At 38.9% G+C, this 19696-nt stretch overlaps 1 protein-coding gene across 1 annotated transcript in view; it reads right to left on the bottom strand.

The window, feature by feature from the left end:
- LOC132392750 (collagen alpha-3(VI) chain-like) overlaps nucleotides 1-19696 on the bottom strand; it is a 176841-nt gene that overhangs the window by 109287 nt on the left and 47858 nt on the right. Inside the window, exons 6-11 of the mRNA XM_059967060.1 lie at nucleotides 16099-16698; nucleotides 14396-14962; nucleotides 9883-10479; nucleotides 6650-7246; nucleotides 3182-3778; nucleotides 849-1445 (exon numbers count right to left, since the gene is read on the bottom strand). Coding sequence (XP_059823043.1) covers nucleotides 849-1445; nucleotides 3182-3778; nucleotides 6650-7246; nucleotides 9883-10479; nucleotides 14396-14962; nucleotides 16099-16698 — 3555 coding nt within the window. The remainder of the gene's footprint in view (nucleotides 1-848; nucleotides 1446-3181; nucleotides 3779-6649; nucleotides 7247-9882; nucleotides 10480-14395; nucleotides 14963-16098; nucleotides 16699-19696) is intronic.

Below are 19696 nucleotides of genomic sequence, written 5' to 3'. Positions count from 1 at the left end.
CAGACTGCAATTATGCCCTATACACAACCTATCCTTCTTCCAGGCTCTCTACACGTTGCATCTACCTGTACACCAGCTGCTCCATCTTCTGACCTATCACTCTGGTTCCCATACCCCTGCCAACCCTCCTGAACAACCCTAACAGATTCACTCACAAGGATATTGGTCCCCCTCATGTTCAGGTGTAACCTACTTCTTTTGTGCAGGTTATATCTTTCCCAGCAGAGATCCCAAATGATCCATAAATATGAAACCCTGCTGTCTGTAACAATTCCTCAGCTACATGGATATCTACCAAGTCATCTTATTCTTACCCTAACTGGCACGGGCAGAAACCCAGGGGTTACTACCTTTGAGCTCTTGCTTTACAGTTTTCTACCTAGATTCTTATATTCTCTTTACAGGACCTCATCTCTTTTCCGACCTAAATTGTTGGTACCAAGATGTACCATGAATCCTGACTGCTAACCCTCCCCATTAAGGATGCTGTGGACCCAATCTGATACATCCCTGATACTTGCACCTAGGAGGCAACATATTTCTAGGAGTCTCCTTCACCTCCACAAAATCTCCTGTCACTTCTCCTAACTATTGAATCTCTCATCACCACCATTCTCCTCTTCTCCTTCCTTCCATACCGAGGCACATTGCAAGACCCAGTGCTAGAGACCAGCTCGCTGTGGTTTCCCCATGCTAGGGTACTCACCCAACAGTACCCAAAGCGGTCAACATACTAAGGGAAAAATACACTACTATATATCAGCTAATAATTCTAGAAAATTAATAATACACCATTATACTATATAATATATTATACATCTCCTTTAAACTACAAACTATATTCTTACCTGCAAGAAATACTCTTCTAATTTGAATTATTTGATTCCTGTTCAGTGTTGTCAGTGGGGTACCCAAACGTTGCTCTAGTCTTTCCACATTCTGCAGAGCAGACACCTTGAAAATATAATTAGGGGACAGTGAAATCTGTTTCAGTTCACTGTCATCTGCGTCTCCTGAGCCAATGGCGAAAGGTGCTACCCCGGCCTCTTTCAGTTCCAAAGCTGCCTGACTAACATCATCAGCTGACCTGCTGGCAGTGAGGAGGATCAAGAACTGGGGTACACCTTCTTCCACCCTGCTTCCAGCTGATGGAGTGAAGATGGTCTGTTTGACATAGGCCAATGCTTTACCAGTGTTGGCTCTTTGGCCTCCCTTTGGCCCAATATTACTTATTGCTCGCTTCACATCCTCTTTAGTTGTGTAGGAGTTCAGGTAGAAGTTTACGGTGGGGTCCTCGCTGTACTGAACCAAACCAACTCGGACTCTGTCACTCCCAACATCAAGATTGTCAACCATTCTGGAGAGGAACCTTTGAATTGATTGGAATGCAGGTCGGACTTTTTCTGATCCGTCAATGAGGAAAACAACATCCCTCTTAGTAGCCTCTGCAAAAAAAAAATCAGGGACAGGTTTATGTTTTGTACCTAACCATTGGCTGGATAAGTACAGCACTGTCTATGAATGTACTCAAATCTCAAATAATATTGTTCGACAAATTATACTTCTCTTGTTAGGTTATTATTATCTTTATTATTTTCCAGCTTAGTCTCCTTGCTACCTCTCCTAGGCAAATTCAGACATAAGAAAGAATTGCAACCGTTAGATTCTGTACACAGAAACCAATTTTCTGATAAGACACACCAAGTTGGACCTGAGCAGAACACAACCAGCATCCTCATGTAGCATTAAGTAGCATTGCCAAGCAGGAGATAGGTCCCAAATTGAAAGATTATAGAGAGAATTAAACCATAAACAAAATGACTGAAGTATGGTAAGTAGAGGTGATCCATAACCACAAACTGCTTCATGAGCCTATGATGCAGCAGAAATTACTTTAGTTAACAAACATTGAGAAGGGTACAAGCTACATATCTGACTTCATAGAAAATTGTAATAGCACAAACACAGGAACTTTGCTGCAGGTTTAGGTCATATTGGAAAAAGCAAAACAAGAGTTCATGTAGTCCCAGTGGAGAGGGAAAGAGAAAAATGGCTGGTAAGCTACAGTCACATTGAGTGACTATTGCAATAATGAGGACCCAGATCAAATTGGAAAGGTGCATGAGTTAAAGTGGAGTAACAGGAGGGATGAAAATTGTTGAGCAAATTGGTCTGACATTAGGATTAAATGTTTTCATGAAAAATCATTGATTTCTGATGCTAACTCGCTTGAGGGATATCCGATCTGAAAATTGCCATCTATCTTTATTCCTCTTTAAACACCTTTCAATAGAACTACAAAATGATTTGAAAAGTTATGAACAAGCACAGAGGCAGGAATGAAGCTTCCTACAGTCTTTGAACATAGTTCATTGAAAGCAAAGGCTTGCTAGTCTCAACAATTCAAAAGTTAAGATTGTTTCCATTTTTATCTGCAATTAACAATAATGCAGCTACTGACTACTCTCCCTCCTCCCAAACTGGGTCTTCAATTTGTCACGTTGCTACTCTTCCTGCCTTACAGTTTCATTCCTTTCATAACTTTATCATTCTTCACCTACTCCATCATTACTTCTGTAACTTCATTGATATTGACAGGGACTGCCTCAGTGCGAAAGGATTAGATGGGGCATAATGTGTTAAGTATGTTCAAGAAGAGGAAAAATTGCAGAAAGTTGGAATAATCAATGTACAAGCCGTGAAAGCTGCCCGTCAATATTAGGGTAGCAGAAGACCCCATGTCAATAGCCCAGTTATTTTTGCACCTTTCCAAAATCTGCCTCCTGATCTGCTCCTCTGCGTCTCTGTTGTTATTGTGGGAGTGGGGGGGGGGGGGGCTGTTTGGGGCATCTATAGAATTCTCCCAATAGTGATTGCTACCTTCCTGCTTCTGACTTAAACACATATTGATCCAGTCGATGACCCCTCCATGATGTCCTCCCTTTCTGCAACTGTGATAGCAACCGAGACTGACAATACCACTCCTCCACCACTTTTAAATCCCTTCCTGTTACTTCTGAGACACCTAAACCCAAGAATTTCCAGCAACCATTTTTACTATTTTTACTAAGGGAAAAATACTCTACTATATATCAGCTAATAATTCTAGCAAATTAATAATACATCATTATACTATATAATATATTATACTTCTCCTTTAAACTGCAAACTATATTCTTACCTGCAAGAAATACTCTTCTAATTTGAATTATGAGTTTCTTGCTCAGTGTTGTCAGCGGGGTGCCCAAACTTTTCTCTAGTCTTTCCACATTCTGCAGATCAGACACCTTGAAAATATAATTAGGGGACAGTGAAATCTCTGTCAGTTCACTGTCATCTGCGTCTCCTGAACCAATGGAGAAAGGTGCTACCCCGGCCTCTTTCAGTTCCAAAGCTGCCTGACTAACATCATCAGCTGACCTGCTGGCAGTGAGGAGGATCAAGAACTGGGGTACACCTTCATCTACTCTGCTTCCAGCGGATGGAGTGAAGATGGTCTGTTTGACATAGTCCAGTGCTTTACCAGTGTTGGCTCTTTGGCCTCCCTTTGGCCCAATATTACTTATTGCTCGCTTCACATCCTCTTTAGTTGTGTAGGAGTTCAGGTAGAAGTTTACAGTGGGGTCTTCGCTGTACTGAACCAAGCCGACCCGGACTTTGTCACTTTCAATGTCAAGATTGTCAACCACTCTGGAGAGGAATCTTTGAATTGATTGGAATGCAGGTCGGACATTATCTGATCCATCAATGAGGAAAACAACATCCCTCTTAGCAGCCTCTGCAAAACAGAAAACAAACAGGTTTGTTTTATTCTTGATATTGGTTGGATAAATAAAGCAGTGCTCATTCATCTGCATAAAGCACAGACAATTTTTGCTATTTGATTTAGATGTATGTCTTTAGATTATTATTATTTTTTACTTTCTGATTTTGCTTCTTCTCTGATTCCAATGATGTCCCGCTCAACTCCATCCCATGTGACAAGCTCAGCTCTCTGCTGGCTAGGGGTAATCTCAGAGGCTTTTATAGAAGGAGTTTATCTAGAACTTATAGTTCAGGAGTAACTCAAAGTCTTAATAATGTGGAAGCTTGAGATCCTCCAGTCATGTTCTTAATTATAGTGACCTACCACGTGTAGGTGAATTTTGATCAATTTTGTACGTGGGAGGTTATTGCATGTTTATGATACAGTGCAGAAATCCAGCCTTTAGATTCCTCAAGTATTTGGGGCAATTTTCAGTCAAGACACACATATTCAAGAGGGACACCTTGGATCTCAGGCCAGCATCCCATTGCAGAGGTTAATTAGGATAAGTATTAAATGGGATTGACAGAGAGACTGGTACCAAGGTAAAGCATTTGAAAGAAGATAAAAGAGGGGAAATGGAGGACTGTGATAAGAGTGTTGGAGATATAGTTTAGAGACTCAAGAGGCTACAGATGCTGGAATCTGGAGCAGCAAACAGCCTACTAGATAAACTCAATGGGTCGAGTAGCATTTGTGGGAAGAAATAAATAGTTGATATTTCAGGTTGAATTTCTGCATAAGATCTACATCTATATACTTAGCCTGAAAATAACAGTTAAAATTGAAAAATGTTTCTTACCATCAGCAAAAGATGTTCATGCTAAGTTTGATCTTTGTCAACAAGCAAAAAATGTGTAGTTGTAATGAAGCAGTGATGTGCATATCTGTTGATGTTGATGAGGATAGTCAGCGCTGTGGTGAATATATCATAAAGACTTAGAAAATGTACTTAGTGGCCACTTTATTAGGTACACAAGTAGAACTTACTATTGTGGTCTTCTGCTATAGCCTAAGACCCTCATGGTTTGATGTGCTGTGAACTGTTGTAATAAATGGTTATTTGTGTTACTGTTGCCTTCCTGTCAGTTTGAAGCAGTCTTGCCATTCTCTTCTGAATTTTCTCCTTAACAAGGCACTTTTGTCAAAGAAATACAGCTTACAGGACATATCATGCTTTTTGCAACATTCTCTGTAAACTTTAGAAACATTTGCGTGAAAATCCTACGATATAAGCACTCTCTGAGAAACTCATACCATCCTGTCTACAACAACAATAATCCTACAATCAAAGTCATTTAGAGCAAAGTCACTTAGATCACATTTCTTCCTTATTCTGATATTTGGTCTGAATGACAACTGATCCTCTTGACCATGCCTACATATTTCTATGCATTAAGTTGCTAACATGTGATTAACTGCTTAGATATTTGCATTAACATCCAGGTGTACCTAATAAAGTGGCCACTGAGTGTAGGCGAAGTAGGCTATTTAACACTTCACATCTACTCTGCTATTGAATATGAACATGGTTAATCATCCAAATTCAGTATCCTATCCCAGATTTCTGTCTCTTATCTAACAATATCTAACCCATTTTTATTCATTTATTAGCTTGGCTACAACTGCTTTCTATGTCAGAGATTTATCATGCTCTGTGAGAGTATCATTCTTATATGGCTTATCCATTATTTTTAGTCCTGTGACTCTTGTCCCGGACTAGCCTGCATCAGGAATGTCCTTTCTGCATCTAGTCTCTCCTCTCCTGCTAGGATTTTGGAGGTTTCTGAGATTCTTATTGAATCTTCTGAATGGTAGTGATTATAAAATTGATCCAATCTCTTCTCACATGCCAGTCCTGCCAGGAATCTGTTTTCTGGCAAGGATGGCCTAACTAAATAATATAACAGCAATAAAGAGAAGCAAGGATATAATAAAGAGAAGTGGATAGAAACAAGAAATGAGAGAGTGATTCTTAGTTGATTCTTAGAATGCCAGATACATTATCTACTCACCAGCCATTCTACCAATTACAATGTATGAGTCAGGAGAGTGGGAAAAATTATACCACTATAATTTGAATAGTATTCTTTCAAATAAACAGTGTACCTTTCATAATGAGAATATTTTAGATTCTGTAATGCCTCATATCCGATGCTTGGACAACATCCCTTTCACATTGTCAACAATCAGAATGCAGATTTGCAGACCAACTCATTTTCCCCCACAGCACCACAAATTGGTCAAATTATTGCATCCCTTTCTTGGTTCTTCTTCCCCTGTTCACAGGGTTTATAAGGTATCACTTCCTCTACTTTGCAATCTTGTGTGTAGGTCTCAATTATTCGTCTTTGGTCCCTATGTTGCTTTGATTGTAAAAACTTGTCCGCAGCAATAGATAAATGTGCTTGCTGCTTATCTGATGGTATGTGCTTGTGAAGCTGCTGCAGATCAGTTTTGCATGGATTTGTACACATCACAACCACTTCAAATTTGAGATTCATGACATTGTTAAATGGTATACTATAACTTATTAAATTATAGACACAACATCTGCAAATACTGTAAATCCAAAGCAACATACACAAAATTCTGGAGGAATTCAGAACTTATTAAACTTACTCTCTAGACTTTAGATGTTCCACAGCTTCATGATAACCCAGTTAAGTTGGAGGATCACATTGGTGATCCTTATTAACACTTCTAAAAATATTTAACACTTCTAAAATGCACTAAAGGATGAATTTGCATAACTATGATTTTTATTCTATCAAATTAATAACTTTTCATTATAAATGTTTGAAGCTTGTCTTCTTTTAACTAGGAATGAGATTTTTGTTTTACCTTGAAGAGCAATTCTCCTGATTTGAATTATCGTTTCATTGCGTAGCTGTGTCAAAGGGGTCTCCAGATTTTGCTGTAGAAGTTCCACATCCCGTAGGTCAGACACCTTGAAAATATAATCAGGGGACAGTGAAATCTGTGCCAGTTCAATGACATCTGCGTCTCCTGAGCCAATGGCGAAAGGTGCTACCCCGGCCTCTTTCAGTTCCAAGGCTGCCTGACCAACATCATCAGCTGACCTGCTGGCAGTGAGGAGGATCAAGAACTGGGGTACACCTTCATCCACCCTGCTTCCAGCTGATGTAGTGAAGATGGTCTGTTTGACGTAGTCCAGTGCTTTACCAGTGTTGGCTTTTTGCCCTCCTCTTTGCCTGAGATTATTTACCACATCTATCACATCCCTTTTTGTTGTGTAGCTATTTAGGTAGAAGTTTACACTGGGGTCTTCGCTATACTGAACCAGAGCAATTCGGGCTTTGTCACTTCCAATGTCAAGATTGTTAACCACGGTGACAACAAATTTTTGAATCGAGGGGAAAGCTGATCTGACGTTTTCTGATCCATCAATAAGGAACACAACATCCCTCTTAGCAGCATCTGTGGGGAACAGGTAATACACAGTAAAAGTTAAATTGTTTAAAGCAATGAAGGAAGTCATTTGGCTCTTTGCATTTGTATTTTCTCTTTAGAATAAATCAATATTCACTCCTGAGAAGTGATCATAAAATTCTAGGCTGACAGTTCAGTGCCATACTCAGGGAATGTTGCATGGACTTTAAAGTCCAACATTGAACTGTGTCTTCATTTATTCTATCAATGGATGCAAAAGAATCTACCATATTATTCTAGAGGGAAATTATTTTTAATAGCCTGTTCAATACTCAGTCCCTCAGTTTATATAAAAAAAATCTGATTCTTATCATAATGTGATTTTGGGACCTACTCATGCAGAGAAAGATAAAGCATTTTCTTTCTAAAAAAAACAAATGAAATCTTGGTTCATAAATAATATTGTTGCATAAATACCATTGACTTCAGATCAGGAGATCTTTGTAAATTTAGAATGCAATTATATCAGTAATAGTGAGAGGACAGAGCTACAGTGGCATTGACTCCTTTGAGCTCATCTGCGGAAACTGCTTAATTTCTACCTCTGATGTCTCTCTTTTTGCTTTTCATGGTGGATGGGGTTCTGTCAGAGACCCTGATCTGGAGTTACACTTAGTCTTTGGTTCTTTGTGGTGGAGGGACTCAGTTCTGGGGGCTCAGGACGGGCCACTTTTTGAAATCCCAAGGACACAGGTTAGAAAATGAGCCCGCCTTCAGGGTTCCGAAGCTTCGCAGCCCTGGGGACAAGCCAATTCTAAGCAGATGCCACCGACTGAAGAATCGTAGGAGAAAATGGAACTTCAGGAACAGCAAATCGGCTGTTCTGTACTTGGCAGATCAGCCTCTGTACTTGGCCAATCACATTCTCTCTCTCTCCCTCTCCCTCTCTCCCTTTCCCTCCCTCCATCCCTCTCTCTCTGTGTCATTGGAGGGGAAAGTTTGCTGCCAATTCTCCAGTCAGAGAACTCAGTAAAAAGGAACGCATTAGACTTTATCATTGAAAATCAGCAAGTTATATCTTCCCTCTTGCTGTGAAAGGGGACACCTCTCTGTCTCCTTATTGAGGAGAGAGAGTGTGTGGTATGTTGAATTGTCAGATGAACAGTTAATTTTTGTTGTTCTGCAGATCATTGTCTTTCTCAGGGGCTTTGCCATTGCTTGCTTGGTGGGTGGAGGGTGCTGGTGTTTTTTGCTGGAGTAAGGGGGTGAGGGGATGAGTCAATGCTTTGCTGTTGCTTGTGTGTGCGAGGAAGTGGAGTGGGGGCTTTGGCTTTCTAATGATTTTACTGCCACTTATTCTTTGGGGCACTCTTCTGTCTTTGTGGATGTTGGGGAAGAAGAAAAATTTCAGGATGTATATTGCAAACATTTCTCTGATTAAATGGAACTGTTCAACTATTGAACATCCAACACAAGATAGTCAATTAACTGCAAAATACTTCAATGCTGCCAGAGTTTGAGACAGGCATTATATAAGTGCACTTTTCTCTCTTTGTACAGTGTTATTGAAGCAAATACATGCACATCTAACATAATATATGGCAATAGACGTAAGTAAGTTATTGTTCCATCTTACAGGTACTTCATTCTTAATACATTCTAATTAACAATAATGATGTCATTGACAGAATTGTTTCAAAGGTAATAAAAGGTGTTTTATATAATTTAACAAATAATTACAATTGGCATTGAATGAAAACTAATGATGTATCACCATACTCAAAATTTATACTTGAAGCAAAATTACCCAATTAATCACTCTTGATGGGGCACTTTTTATAAGCAACTAACTGTTTTGGAGATACCGTACTAGGAGGTTGTTTAGATAAAATAATGAGAGAGATAAGCAAAATTTCTGACCTTCAGTAATTTAAGAGGCATTTGAATTTCTAATGATTTATCCAGCTTCTCAATGCCAGGTTTACAAAACCTTAGTCTGCCAGGATATAACCAATGCCACTGAGAAGTATTTAAGACAAGCAACCCAACCGTTAATCATTATTTTCATTACACCATAAACTAAGTAATTGATTTTGTGTTAACATTTTCCCTCTCTATGTGGCACAATAGTGCGGTATTTAAAGCTCCAGAGTTGGCTTGAAATCTTAAACCTGGGTTTCTGGTAAAGAAAAAAAATCACTAGTAGTAGCAATCACATCAGAAAAAAAAGTAAGATGCTCTGTATCACTTGGATTGTTAATGGATGTGCAGATTATGGGCATGGGGGAATCATCCGGCTAGAATTTTTGGACTTCAACAAATTAACAATTAGTCATTCAAAGGGAAGTATAGCCCTGAAATATCATGGTAAATATTCATACCAATTAAATTTATTCTGGCACATTAATAATGTATGTTTGAGCTGGTATTATCATTGCATTCTGTAAAAATTAAAATGCAAATTGAGAAATCTGAAATAAAAACAGAAAATGCTGTAAACACACAACAGGTCAGACATCTGTGGAAGGAAGACCAGAGTTAACATTCAGATCTGAGACGTTAACTCTGTTTTTCTTTCTATAAATACAGCTTGATCTGTTGAGAGGTTTGGAGCATTTATACTTTATTTCATTATATTCTGTGATCCGAAATATTGTTCCTTAAAATAGAAATGGCATTCTCACCTCTTGTCATCTTTTTTGTGATTTGAATTATCTGATCTTTGTTCAGCCGTGTCAATGGCATCTCCAGATTTTGGTGTAGTACTTCCACATTCCGTAGATCAGGTACCTTGAAAGTATAATCAGGGGACAGTGAAATCTGTGTCAGTTCAATGACATCTGCATCTCCTGAACCAATAGCGAAAGGTGCTACCCCGGCCTCTTTCAGTTCCAAGGCTGCCTGACCAACATCATCAGCTGACCTGCTGGCAGTGAGGAGGATCAAGAACTGGGGTACACCTTCATCCACCCTGCTTCCAGCTGATGTAGTGAAGATGGTCTGTTTGACATAGTCCAGTGCTTTACCAGTGTTGGCTCTTTGGCCTCCTTTTGGCCCAGTATTACTTATTGCTCGCTTCACATCCTCTTTAGTTGTATAGGAGTTCAGGTAGAAGTTTACAGTGGGGTCCTCGCTGTACTGAATCAAACCAACTCGGACTCTGTCACTCCCAACATCAAGATTGTCAACCATTCTGGAAATGAATTGCTGAATTGAAGGGAAAGCAGGCCTGACGTTTTCTGATCCATCAATAAGGAACACAACATCCCTCCTAACAGATTCTGTAGGAAATGGAAGAAAAAAATTCAGATAGCCATTTTCTGTAAAAGCTGCAGATTTATCTTACACATTTTTACATCTGAACAAACTAATTTTCATACTTTCATTAAAAAATAACGCATGTGTTTACTAAATTAGGAGATGATAAATCTGAAAATAAGAACAGAACGTACAATCACCAAAAAGATGGCGTTACTAAATGGACTACTGAAGGTTAGTTTTGCCAGTTACGCTCAAGGTCTTGTTTCTTTAACTTACCTAAAAATGGTCAATTAAAAATGTAAGTAACCATTTGAGGCTGTTTATTTAATTCGCTGGTAGCCCTCATTCCAGTGTCATCTATGTGCTTATATAATCAGCAATCCCACATCTAGAAGAACGAGGGGTATCCTCATTGAAACCTACCGAATGTTGAAAGCCCTCAGTCGAGTTGATGTGGAAAGGATGTTTCCAATGGTGGTAAAGCCTAAGACCAGAGGACACAGTCTCAGTGTAGACAGGCATCCTTTTATAATGGAGATGAGGAGGAACTCCTTTAGCCAGGGAGTCGTGAATCCATGGGTTTCAATGTCATGGGTGGCCATGGAGGCAAAGTCATTAGGTTATTTAAGGTAGAAGTAGATTGATCTTGATTAATCGATGGCATTAAGGGATATGGGGAGAAGGCAGGATATTGGGGCTGAGGGAGAAAATGTATCAGCCATGACGATATGGCAGACCAGACTCCATAGGCTAAGTGACCAAATTCTGTCATCTGTCTTGTGGTCATAATTCTAAATCCAATGGAGAGTATATTTTAATGTAACTCTGCTCCCAATTCTGACAAGCAGAGTATATTCAAATGAATAGAATGCTATTTTATCCATTCAACAGGTGTAATTTTTCCCAGCATTCCTCCTATGTTAAATTAACTTAATTTTTCACATCTGCCACATTATATTTGACAAGTACTTAAGAATATTTGTTTTAAATTTTTTAAGTGCTATACCAGTTCTATCTTTGAACAGGAATTTTAACTGGCTTGATTTTATTCTCATCTTAACTCAACCTGCGATAGATGTCATTCTGATGTTGCTTCATTGACTCATATGTTCTGGTCTTGTCCTTGTTTACAAAATTATTGGAAAGATTATTCAACATTTTCACATGAGTTGAATTGTCTTTTCCTAAACCTTACTTATATTATCCTTAATTAATTGGATGGAGGTCAGAGTTATTGGCACTACTATATATGTACTTAATATTATTCAATGGCCCATGTTGGTTGGTTAGTGTTTTTTTTTTGTTGTTTTTTTTTTCTCTCTTTTTTGGGGGGGGGGGTTCTTTTTTTTCTCTTTTTACTTCTTTGTTCATTAATGTTCTGAATTTTTTATTATTATATATCTGAATGTCTATTTAAACTATTAATTATGTACTCTCAAACATTTTGTATTCATGTTTCATTTATGTTTGTTTAAAACTAATAAAAAGATTTAAAAAGAAAAGAAAGAAAGGAATTTTTCTGAAAGGATTTGAATATAGAACATAGAACAATACAGAACAGGAACAGGCTCTGTAGCCAATAATATCTGTGCTAAATACAATGCCAAATTTAACTAAGTCTCTCCCTCCACATTCAAATGGGTACCCAAAAGCCTCCTACTGTACCTGCTTCCACTATTACCCTAACAGTGCTTTCTAGCCTCCTGACAGTCTCTCTGTAAAAACAAAACTTTTCCCTATAAAACTTCCTTACACATGCCCCATTAGCTTTCAAAATATTTTGATTTGTTGTAATAAAAACTCATTGGCAACTACTAGTTCTATCTCGCAAGGGAAAGGTGAATAATCAGTGAAATTTTCAAGCACAGAAAGGTATCGAGCCCAAATTAAGGAGTGATGCATTGCTTGCGGGGCCACAGAGATCAAGATATATGGGTAGAAAGCTGGAAGAGAATCCGGAATGGGAATTATTAGTCATGATCACATTGAATTGCAGAGCAGGCTCAAATTACTAAATAGTTTACACCTGCTTTTATTTTCGGCTGCTATGTAAATCCAAGCTCCTTTGCAACAGTGGCTCCAAATACAGTTTGTAAATATATTCATAACTACTGCTGGTATGAGGAGTGGCCACAACCCCGATGTCTCAACTGGTTCTGTCAGTCACTGGTGTCTAGGTATTGATCCTCCTTGTGTCATTGGCATGGTGATGTGAAACAGAGAAGCAGGCTGATTGAACAAACCTCACTACAGTCCTGAAGGAGGAGTTTGGCCCGAAATGTCGACTGTTCACTCTTTTCTAGAAAAGAATGCTGTTTTTTCAGGGTCCATGAAACCTTTTCGTAAAAATCATTTGATCTCATGCTACCAAAGTATGCAAAAGGAATGAGTGAATAGTCTCGTTGAGGTCTAGGCATTGGTCCTATTGAGTTCATTCTGGTGTGTCAGTAAAAAAAAAAGACAGAAAAATGGCATATGCTTGGATCATTATTATGGTGTCATCATGATGTGGTACTAAACATCATAACCTGTCCAAATGATGATCCCAAGAGAAAGCAGGGCTCCAAAGTGAATGTAATCACACTTCTTATGTAACTGATGTGGGAGCTCTGGTGAAATGTATGCTTGCATATATCTCACTAATATTCTCAGATGACTTCTTGGGCCACATATTCTATTGATGGGTAGTGGACGGGAGAGGTGTTGAAGGTGGGTAGAGGGAAGAAAACAAGCTGGAGAAAAGCACTGCTGCTCAATTCATCCTATACTTACATTCCTCTTTTTTCTGCAATAATGGTATGGAAGTTTGTCCATAGGACATGCTATATCTGCTTCTAAACAGGTATTAACACAGTGGCAGAAACAAAGGTTATGTTGCCCCTATCCTGTTCCACCATTCAACGACTGGTCTGCACCTTCAGTACAGAAGTCAGCTTTCTCCACACGATTCTTTAACTGCTTTACATAGAATATAGACTAGTATTGCACAGTACTGGCCCTTCAGCCCACAATGATGTGTGAACCTTTTAACTTACTCTAAGATCAATCTAACCCCTGCCTCCCACTTAGCCCTCTATTTTTCCTTCATCCCTGTGCCTCTCTGAGAGTCACTTAATTGTCCCTAATGTATCAGCCGTTATCACTCCACTAGCACCGCATTTCATATATCTAGCACTCCTTATGTAAACAACTTGCCATTGGCATCTGTCCTGCACTTACTCCCAATCACCTTAAAATTATGATGCCTCATATTAACCATTTCCACCCAGCAAAAAGTTTCTGGCTAACCACTCGATCTATGCCTCTTATCAACTTATATACCTCTCTCATCCACCTTCGCTTCAAAGAGAAAAACTCAAAGTATCCTCATAGGACTCCAATCCAGGCAACGTTCTGGTAAATCTCCTCTGTGCCCTTCCACATCCCTCCTATCAGACCTGAACATAATACTCCAAGTGTGGCCTAACCTGAGTTTTATAGAGCTACAACATTACCTGTGGCTCTTGAGCTCAATCCCTTGACTGGTGCCTGACCTGATGAGTTCCTCCAGCATTTTGTGTGTGATGCTCAAGATTTCCAGCATCTGCAGAAACACTTGCTTCTCCACTTTGCATTTACTACTACCTTTGAATATTTAAATACTTTCCAGCTTTGCTTTCTGACGATTCTTCAACCTGAAAAGTCAACTCAGTTTTATTTCTCACAGATGCAGCTGACCTGCTGAGTTTTTCTAGCAATTCTTTTCCTTTTATTTCAGATATCCAACAACTACAGCTCTGATGATTCATCGAGGTAGGATAGCTACGGTCCTAAATTCCATAGAAACCTTTCTCAAACCTTATAGTGAAGTCTTATGGAAATTGAAAGCAACAGGAGAGGGATATTCTCACAACTACTTACACAATATTATGGAATAAATTTACCAAAGATTCTTACCTTCCTCAAAAATAACCACTGTTCTCATTTTTGATAAAAGATCCTGTTGAACGCCTGATAGATCTTGGAAGTCCCTCATGATTAACATAAATGCTGGGTCATGCACAATGTGTTGGAGCTCCGACGTGTCTGCATTCTTGGCTCCGACAGTGATGGGCACAATACCAGCTAGTTTCACCCTCCCTGCAGCTGGTCTAACGTCATCCCTAGATTTCCCAGCAGTGATGAGCACCAGAATCTGTGAAGCACCAATATCTCTTCTGCTGCCTGCAGATGCACTGAAGACATCCCTAGCAACAAAGTCCAAAGCCACACCCGTATTAAGGGGTCTTCCTGTTTTTACTGGGAGTCTTCGAATTGCTTCCAGAACATCATCTTTAGTTAAATAAGTATCAAGGCCAAATTCAACACTTGGGTCAGAACTATACCGAACCACGGCAACTTTATCTTTGTCAGGTCCAATCTCAAGATGCTGGACCACTTTTATCAGAAATTCGCGGACTTGATAAAATGATTGCCCCATTCCATCAGAACCATCGATTAGGAAGACAACGTCCCTCTTCAATGCTAAAATAATATTTTAAAATTGATAGAAACATTATGAAAATCTACCAGTAAAATCTGCAAATAACAGTAAATCAACATATAGAATGAAGAAACATGAATTTAAAATATTTAAATTGTAGGAAGTATTTGGAATGTAGTTAAACTCTGAATTAGCTTTAATGGAATAAATTTCAAAATGCAGAATATAACACACCAATGCTACCATAACTTATGCAGGCTCTACCAACTATATGTGGGCTTTCCAGGAATAAAGACAAACTCTGCCCCTGAAGACATTACAAGATAGCTATGATATTATAAAACCTGTTGCTTGATTTTGGACCTTCAGGTTTCACAGTCACAGCCATATTTTGTGTTCATTTTTTTTCTGTTTCAGGCTCTAGAAGAAAAATTCAAAAACTAAGGAAGAGGGCTGTTGAGAAGCAGTGCAGCAATTAGTGCTGCTTTCTTACATCTTTGACAATATGGATTAAATTGTAATCTTATGGTATCTACGTGGGGTTTTCACTTTCTGCTTGGAGATACGTAGGATTCCTCCAATCACTTCTACATCACAAAACTGTACTAGCAGTTTAAATGGCTGAGAGAGAGTAAGGGAGGGAACTGGGACATGGCATTGCTCTGATTTGAAGTAGTACAAATATAAACTGAATTACCTGTTTCAATAGTAGGATTCTCCAAGAACACAAAGTGCAGGTGCCAAGCAATCTGCAGGGGCTTAAACTAAATGACAGAGGAATTTCTCAGCTGCTGCTGCTTTTTTTTAAACTAGAACTCGAGATTTAGACTTAGAAGCCCTTAATAGGACATAAACCTGCTTTCAAATAATATAACCTGACTCATTAACACAGATACCTTGTTTTCTTATAGTTACAGCCTTAAAAATGCATATTCTGATATTGAAAACTAAAATGTCCAAGCAAAGTATGCATTTCTCAAAAAAGTAGTAGGATTCTAAAACCTTTTGCCTACTGAAACTAGTTATTTGGAGGTATTGTTTGAAAATGGTCATAAGTATGCAAGTTTATAGCTTAACATTAATATGAATTAGCACTATCCACTAAGAAAACTGGCATTCTGAATAACATGTCAAGGTGTGAAAACAAATTCTACTCATTTTTTGACAAACAATATACCTAAAGGTACTTCAGTGACTCCTCCATGAATCAATGATCTGGCAGATGATGCCACAGCATCCTGGATGGAACTTAGACGGTCAAAAGCATCTACTTGGAAAGCCGTTTGTCCACTGAATGCAATACGCTTTACCTCCTCCACATCTGCATTCCTCACTCCAACAGCAATAGTAAGAATGCCTCCTCGTGCCAAAGCTTCTGCAGGTCGTCTAACATCATCCTCAGACCTTCCAGCTGTAACAACTACCAATAACTGGGGAATGTTTTCCTCTATCCTACTCCCCGCGGCTCTGGAAAAGATGTTTTCACGTACATAGTCCAGTGCTGCCCCAGTGTTCAGAATCCTGTCACCACTCAGCCGAAGCCTACGTACATGGGTCAAAACTTCAGACTTTGTGTTGTAACGGTCTAGAGAAAATGCAAGTCTTGCATCACTACCGAATTGTACCACAGCTATTCGCACACTGTCTCTTGCAACGTTCAGTTCTTCAATTATGTGTCCTATGAAATCACGGAGAAATGGGAAGTACGCCTGGCCAACGTTTATTGATTCATCAATAAGGAACACAATGTCTCTCTGATTCAATGCTTGTGTCACAACTGAAAAAAAGAAGATACTTTGTGATCTATTATATTTTGTACAAAATCGAAGTTATCTAACACCTGGAAAGGTAACTTGACATATCAGATGTTTATTGCAGCCAATTTATGTAACAGACTTGAAGGCCAATTTGTATGTACTTCTGTCCCATTCAGAGAAGCCATGTTGTTTCCTAATCATTAAAATGAAATTTAACAGGAAGATATCAAGAATTTTTGACAAAAGGGTAAAACCAGTGCAATTTTATAAAATTAATATTTCTTCTTTATATTTTTAACATGAACAGATAATAATTGTCAATAACCTACTCTAAGTTACAATTAACCCGTCCCCTTGATATGGGACAGGAAGTGAAGAAAGCTAATGGCATGCTGGCTTTTATAACAAGAGGAATTCAGTATAGGAGTAAAGAGGTCCTTCTGCAGCTGTACAGGGCCCTGGTGAGACCCCACCTGGAGTATTGTGTGCAGTTTTGGTCTCCAAATTTGAGGAGGGACATTTTTGCTATTGAGGGAGTGCAACGTAGGTTCACAAGGTTAATTCCCAGAATGGCGGGACTGTCATATGTTGAAAGATTGGACTGGGCTTGTATACACTGGAATTTAGAAGGATGAGAGGGGATCTGATTGAAACATTTAAGATTATTAAGGGATTGGACACACTGGAGGCAGGAGGCATGTTCCTGCTGATAGGTGATTCCAGAACTACAGGCCACAGTTTAAGAATAAGGGGTAGGCCATTTAGAACAGAGATGCAGAAAAACATTTTCACCCAGAGAGTGGTGGATATGTGGAATGCTCTGCCCGAGGAGGCAGTGGAGGCCAAGTTTCTGGATGCATTCAAGAGAGAGTTAGGTAGAGCTCTTATAGATAGCAGGGTCAAGGGATATGGGGAGAGGGTAGGAACTGGGTACTGATTGTGTATGCTCAGCCATGATCACAGTGAATGGCGGTGCAGGCTAGAAGGGCTGAATGGCTTACTCCTGCATCTGCTGTCTATTGTCTATTATTGATATCTCTAAATGTGTGTGACTGGGTAGATGCTGGGATGTTTTAACAAATGGGTGAGTCTTGAACAAGTGAACATGGCTGCAAGTTAATGGGACAGTCATTTAAAACTGAGGTATGTCCATTAGATCATAAGATATAGCATCAGAATTAGGCCATTTAGCCCATTGAGTTGAAATTTGTTCTTTTAACGGGTAATGAAGCTTTGGAATTCTGTGTCCCAGCAGGTATTGGAAGCTGGTTCTTTGTAAGTATTAAAAATAGAGGAGGGTAATATTTAGTAGATTTGAGCAACAGGAAGGTACAGGTAAATGGTGTAAAAAAAGAGGAGTTGTGGCCAGCTTAGATCAGCCATGATCAATATTAAATGGCTTGAAGGACCTGAAGCCTTGTTCATGTCTTATTTTCTTGTGTTGGAAGATAGAGAATGGTAATTGATAATTAGTTTATTATTGTCAAGAGATGCAGTGACAAACTTGGTTTTGCATGCCACCTATACAAATATATTACAAAACATGAGCTGTCACAAAACAGATTTCATGACATACAGTATGTTAGTGCTATGCAACCTGATTTGGAATAACAGAATACTGAATATAGTGTTACAGTTACAAATGCAGTGCGGGTCGACAGGTAAGTTGCAAGCAGAAGTAGGTGCAATGAAGTAGACTGAGACATCAAGAGTTCATCTTTATTGTATGTTGTGGTTCATACAAGTGTTTTATAACAGTGGGATAGAAGCTGTCTTTCAGCCTGGTGGTGTACGTATTCTAGATTTGTACTTTCTACATGATGGGAGTGGGAGAAGAGAGAGTGACCATGGTGGGAGGCGTCTTTAGTAATGTTGGCTACTTTCCTGAAGCAGTGAGACCTATAGATCGAGGGGAGGTTGATTTTGTGATGGAGTGAGCTTTGGTGAGCTTTGATGGGTCTGTCAGTGACATCCTTTTGTGTCATCTTGTTCTTATTCCTCCCTTAGTGGAGCAGGAGACACCACTGAATGACAGCTATAAAATCCCACAACCAGCCATCCAAATTAGATGCAAGAGGGAGACCTCAATGACAGCAGATAGACATTGGTCTATGGGATATATATATAGCAAGAAAGCCAAGTGATACAATACTCCCATTAGACCATGGGACACATGTATCTACTAATTGTAGATGTAATATTCAGAATTAATTTGTGTAGTGTTTATATTTATCTTTTAAATAGAGGCAAATAAGTTATTAGTTTCCAAATGAAAGGTAATTGGTGTGTTCTTGCCATCCCTTTTTTTCCTTATGGAAGCTTTAGTGACTGTTCACATGTTGCACTGCTTTGAAAAATAATTCCCCAAGAATGACATCAATCCTTGATTAAATTACTGCACTGTTAAATCAAACATCCATCAATGTCACAAAAATTGCTGGTGAACATGATTTAGGGAAAAAAATTGACTCTTAGATATGTTAAATATGGTTGATCGGTTTGAATACATTCTCAATGAAATAATGGAGGGGCCTGATGAGGGAAATATAACCTTATGGAGTTTGGGAAGGCATTTGAAAAAGAATGCAGAGTAAAATCCAGAATGTTTGATGTATTTCAGCAGCATAGATATTAGTTCTTACAGAACAAAATTTGCAGATGACATGCAGCTTAGAATTATAAGACCATAAGACATAAGTGCAGAGTTAGACTATATAGTCCATTGAGTTTGATCATGGCTGATTTATTTTCCCTCTCTCTTGCCTTCTCCCCATATGTTTTGGCACCTTTGCCAATCAAGAACCTATCAAAATTTGCTTTAAATATATCCAATAACTTGGCCTCCATAGCTATCTATGGCTAGTTAAAATGTAAGCACATTCACAAAATTCTGAAGGCCTGGTGAAATGGAAAGGTAGGGCTGATGGAATTTGAAAGGGGGTAAGTGTGAAGCGATTCAACTATACTTTTAAAATGAAATAAAAGAGGTTGCAATGTAAAATTAAACATTGCAATTTT

This window comes from Hypanus sabinus, chromosome 4 (genome assembly GCF_030144855.1).
Source record: "Hypanus sabinus isolate sHypSab1 chromosome 4, sHypSab1.hap1, whole genome shotgun sequence".
Taxonomy (NCBI): Eukaryota; Metazoa; Chordata; class Chondrichthyes; order Myliobatiformes; family Dasyatidae; genus Hypanus; species Hypanus sabinus.
Note: the sequence above shows the minus strand (reverse complement) of the source record. Positions and strands in the feature narration are given on the sequence as shown.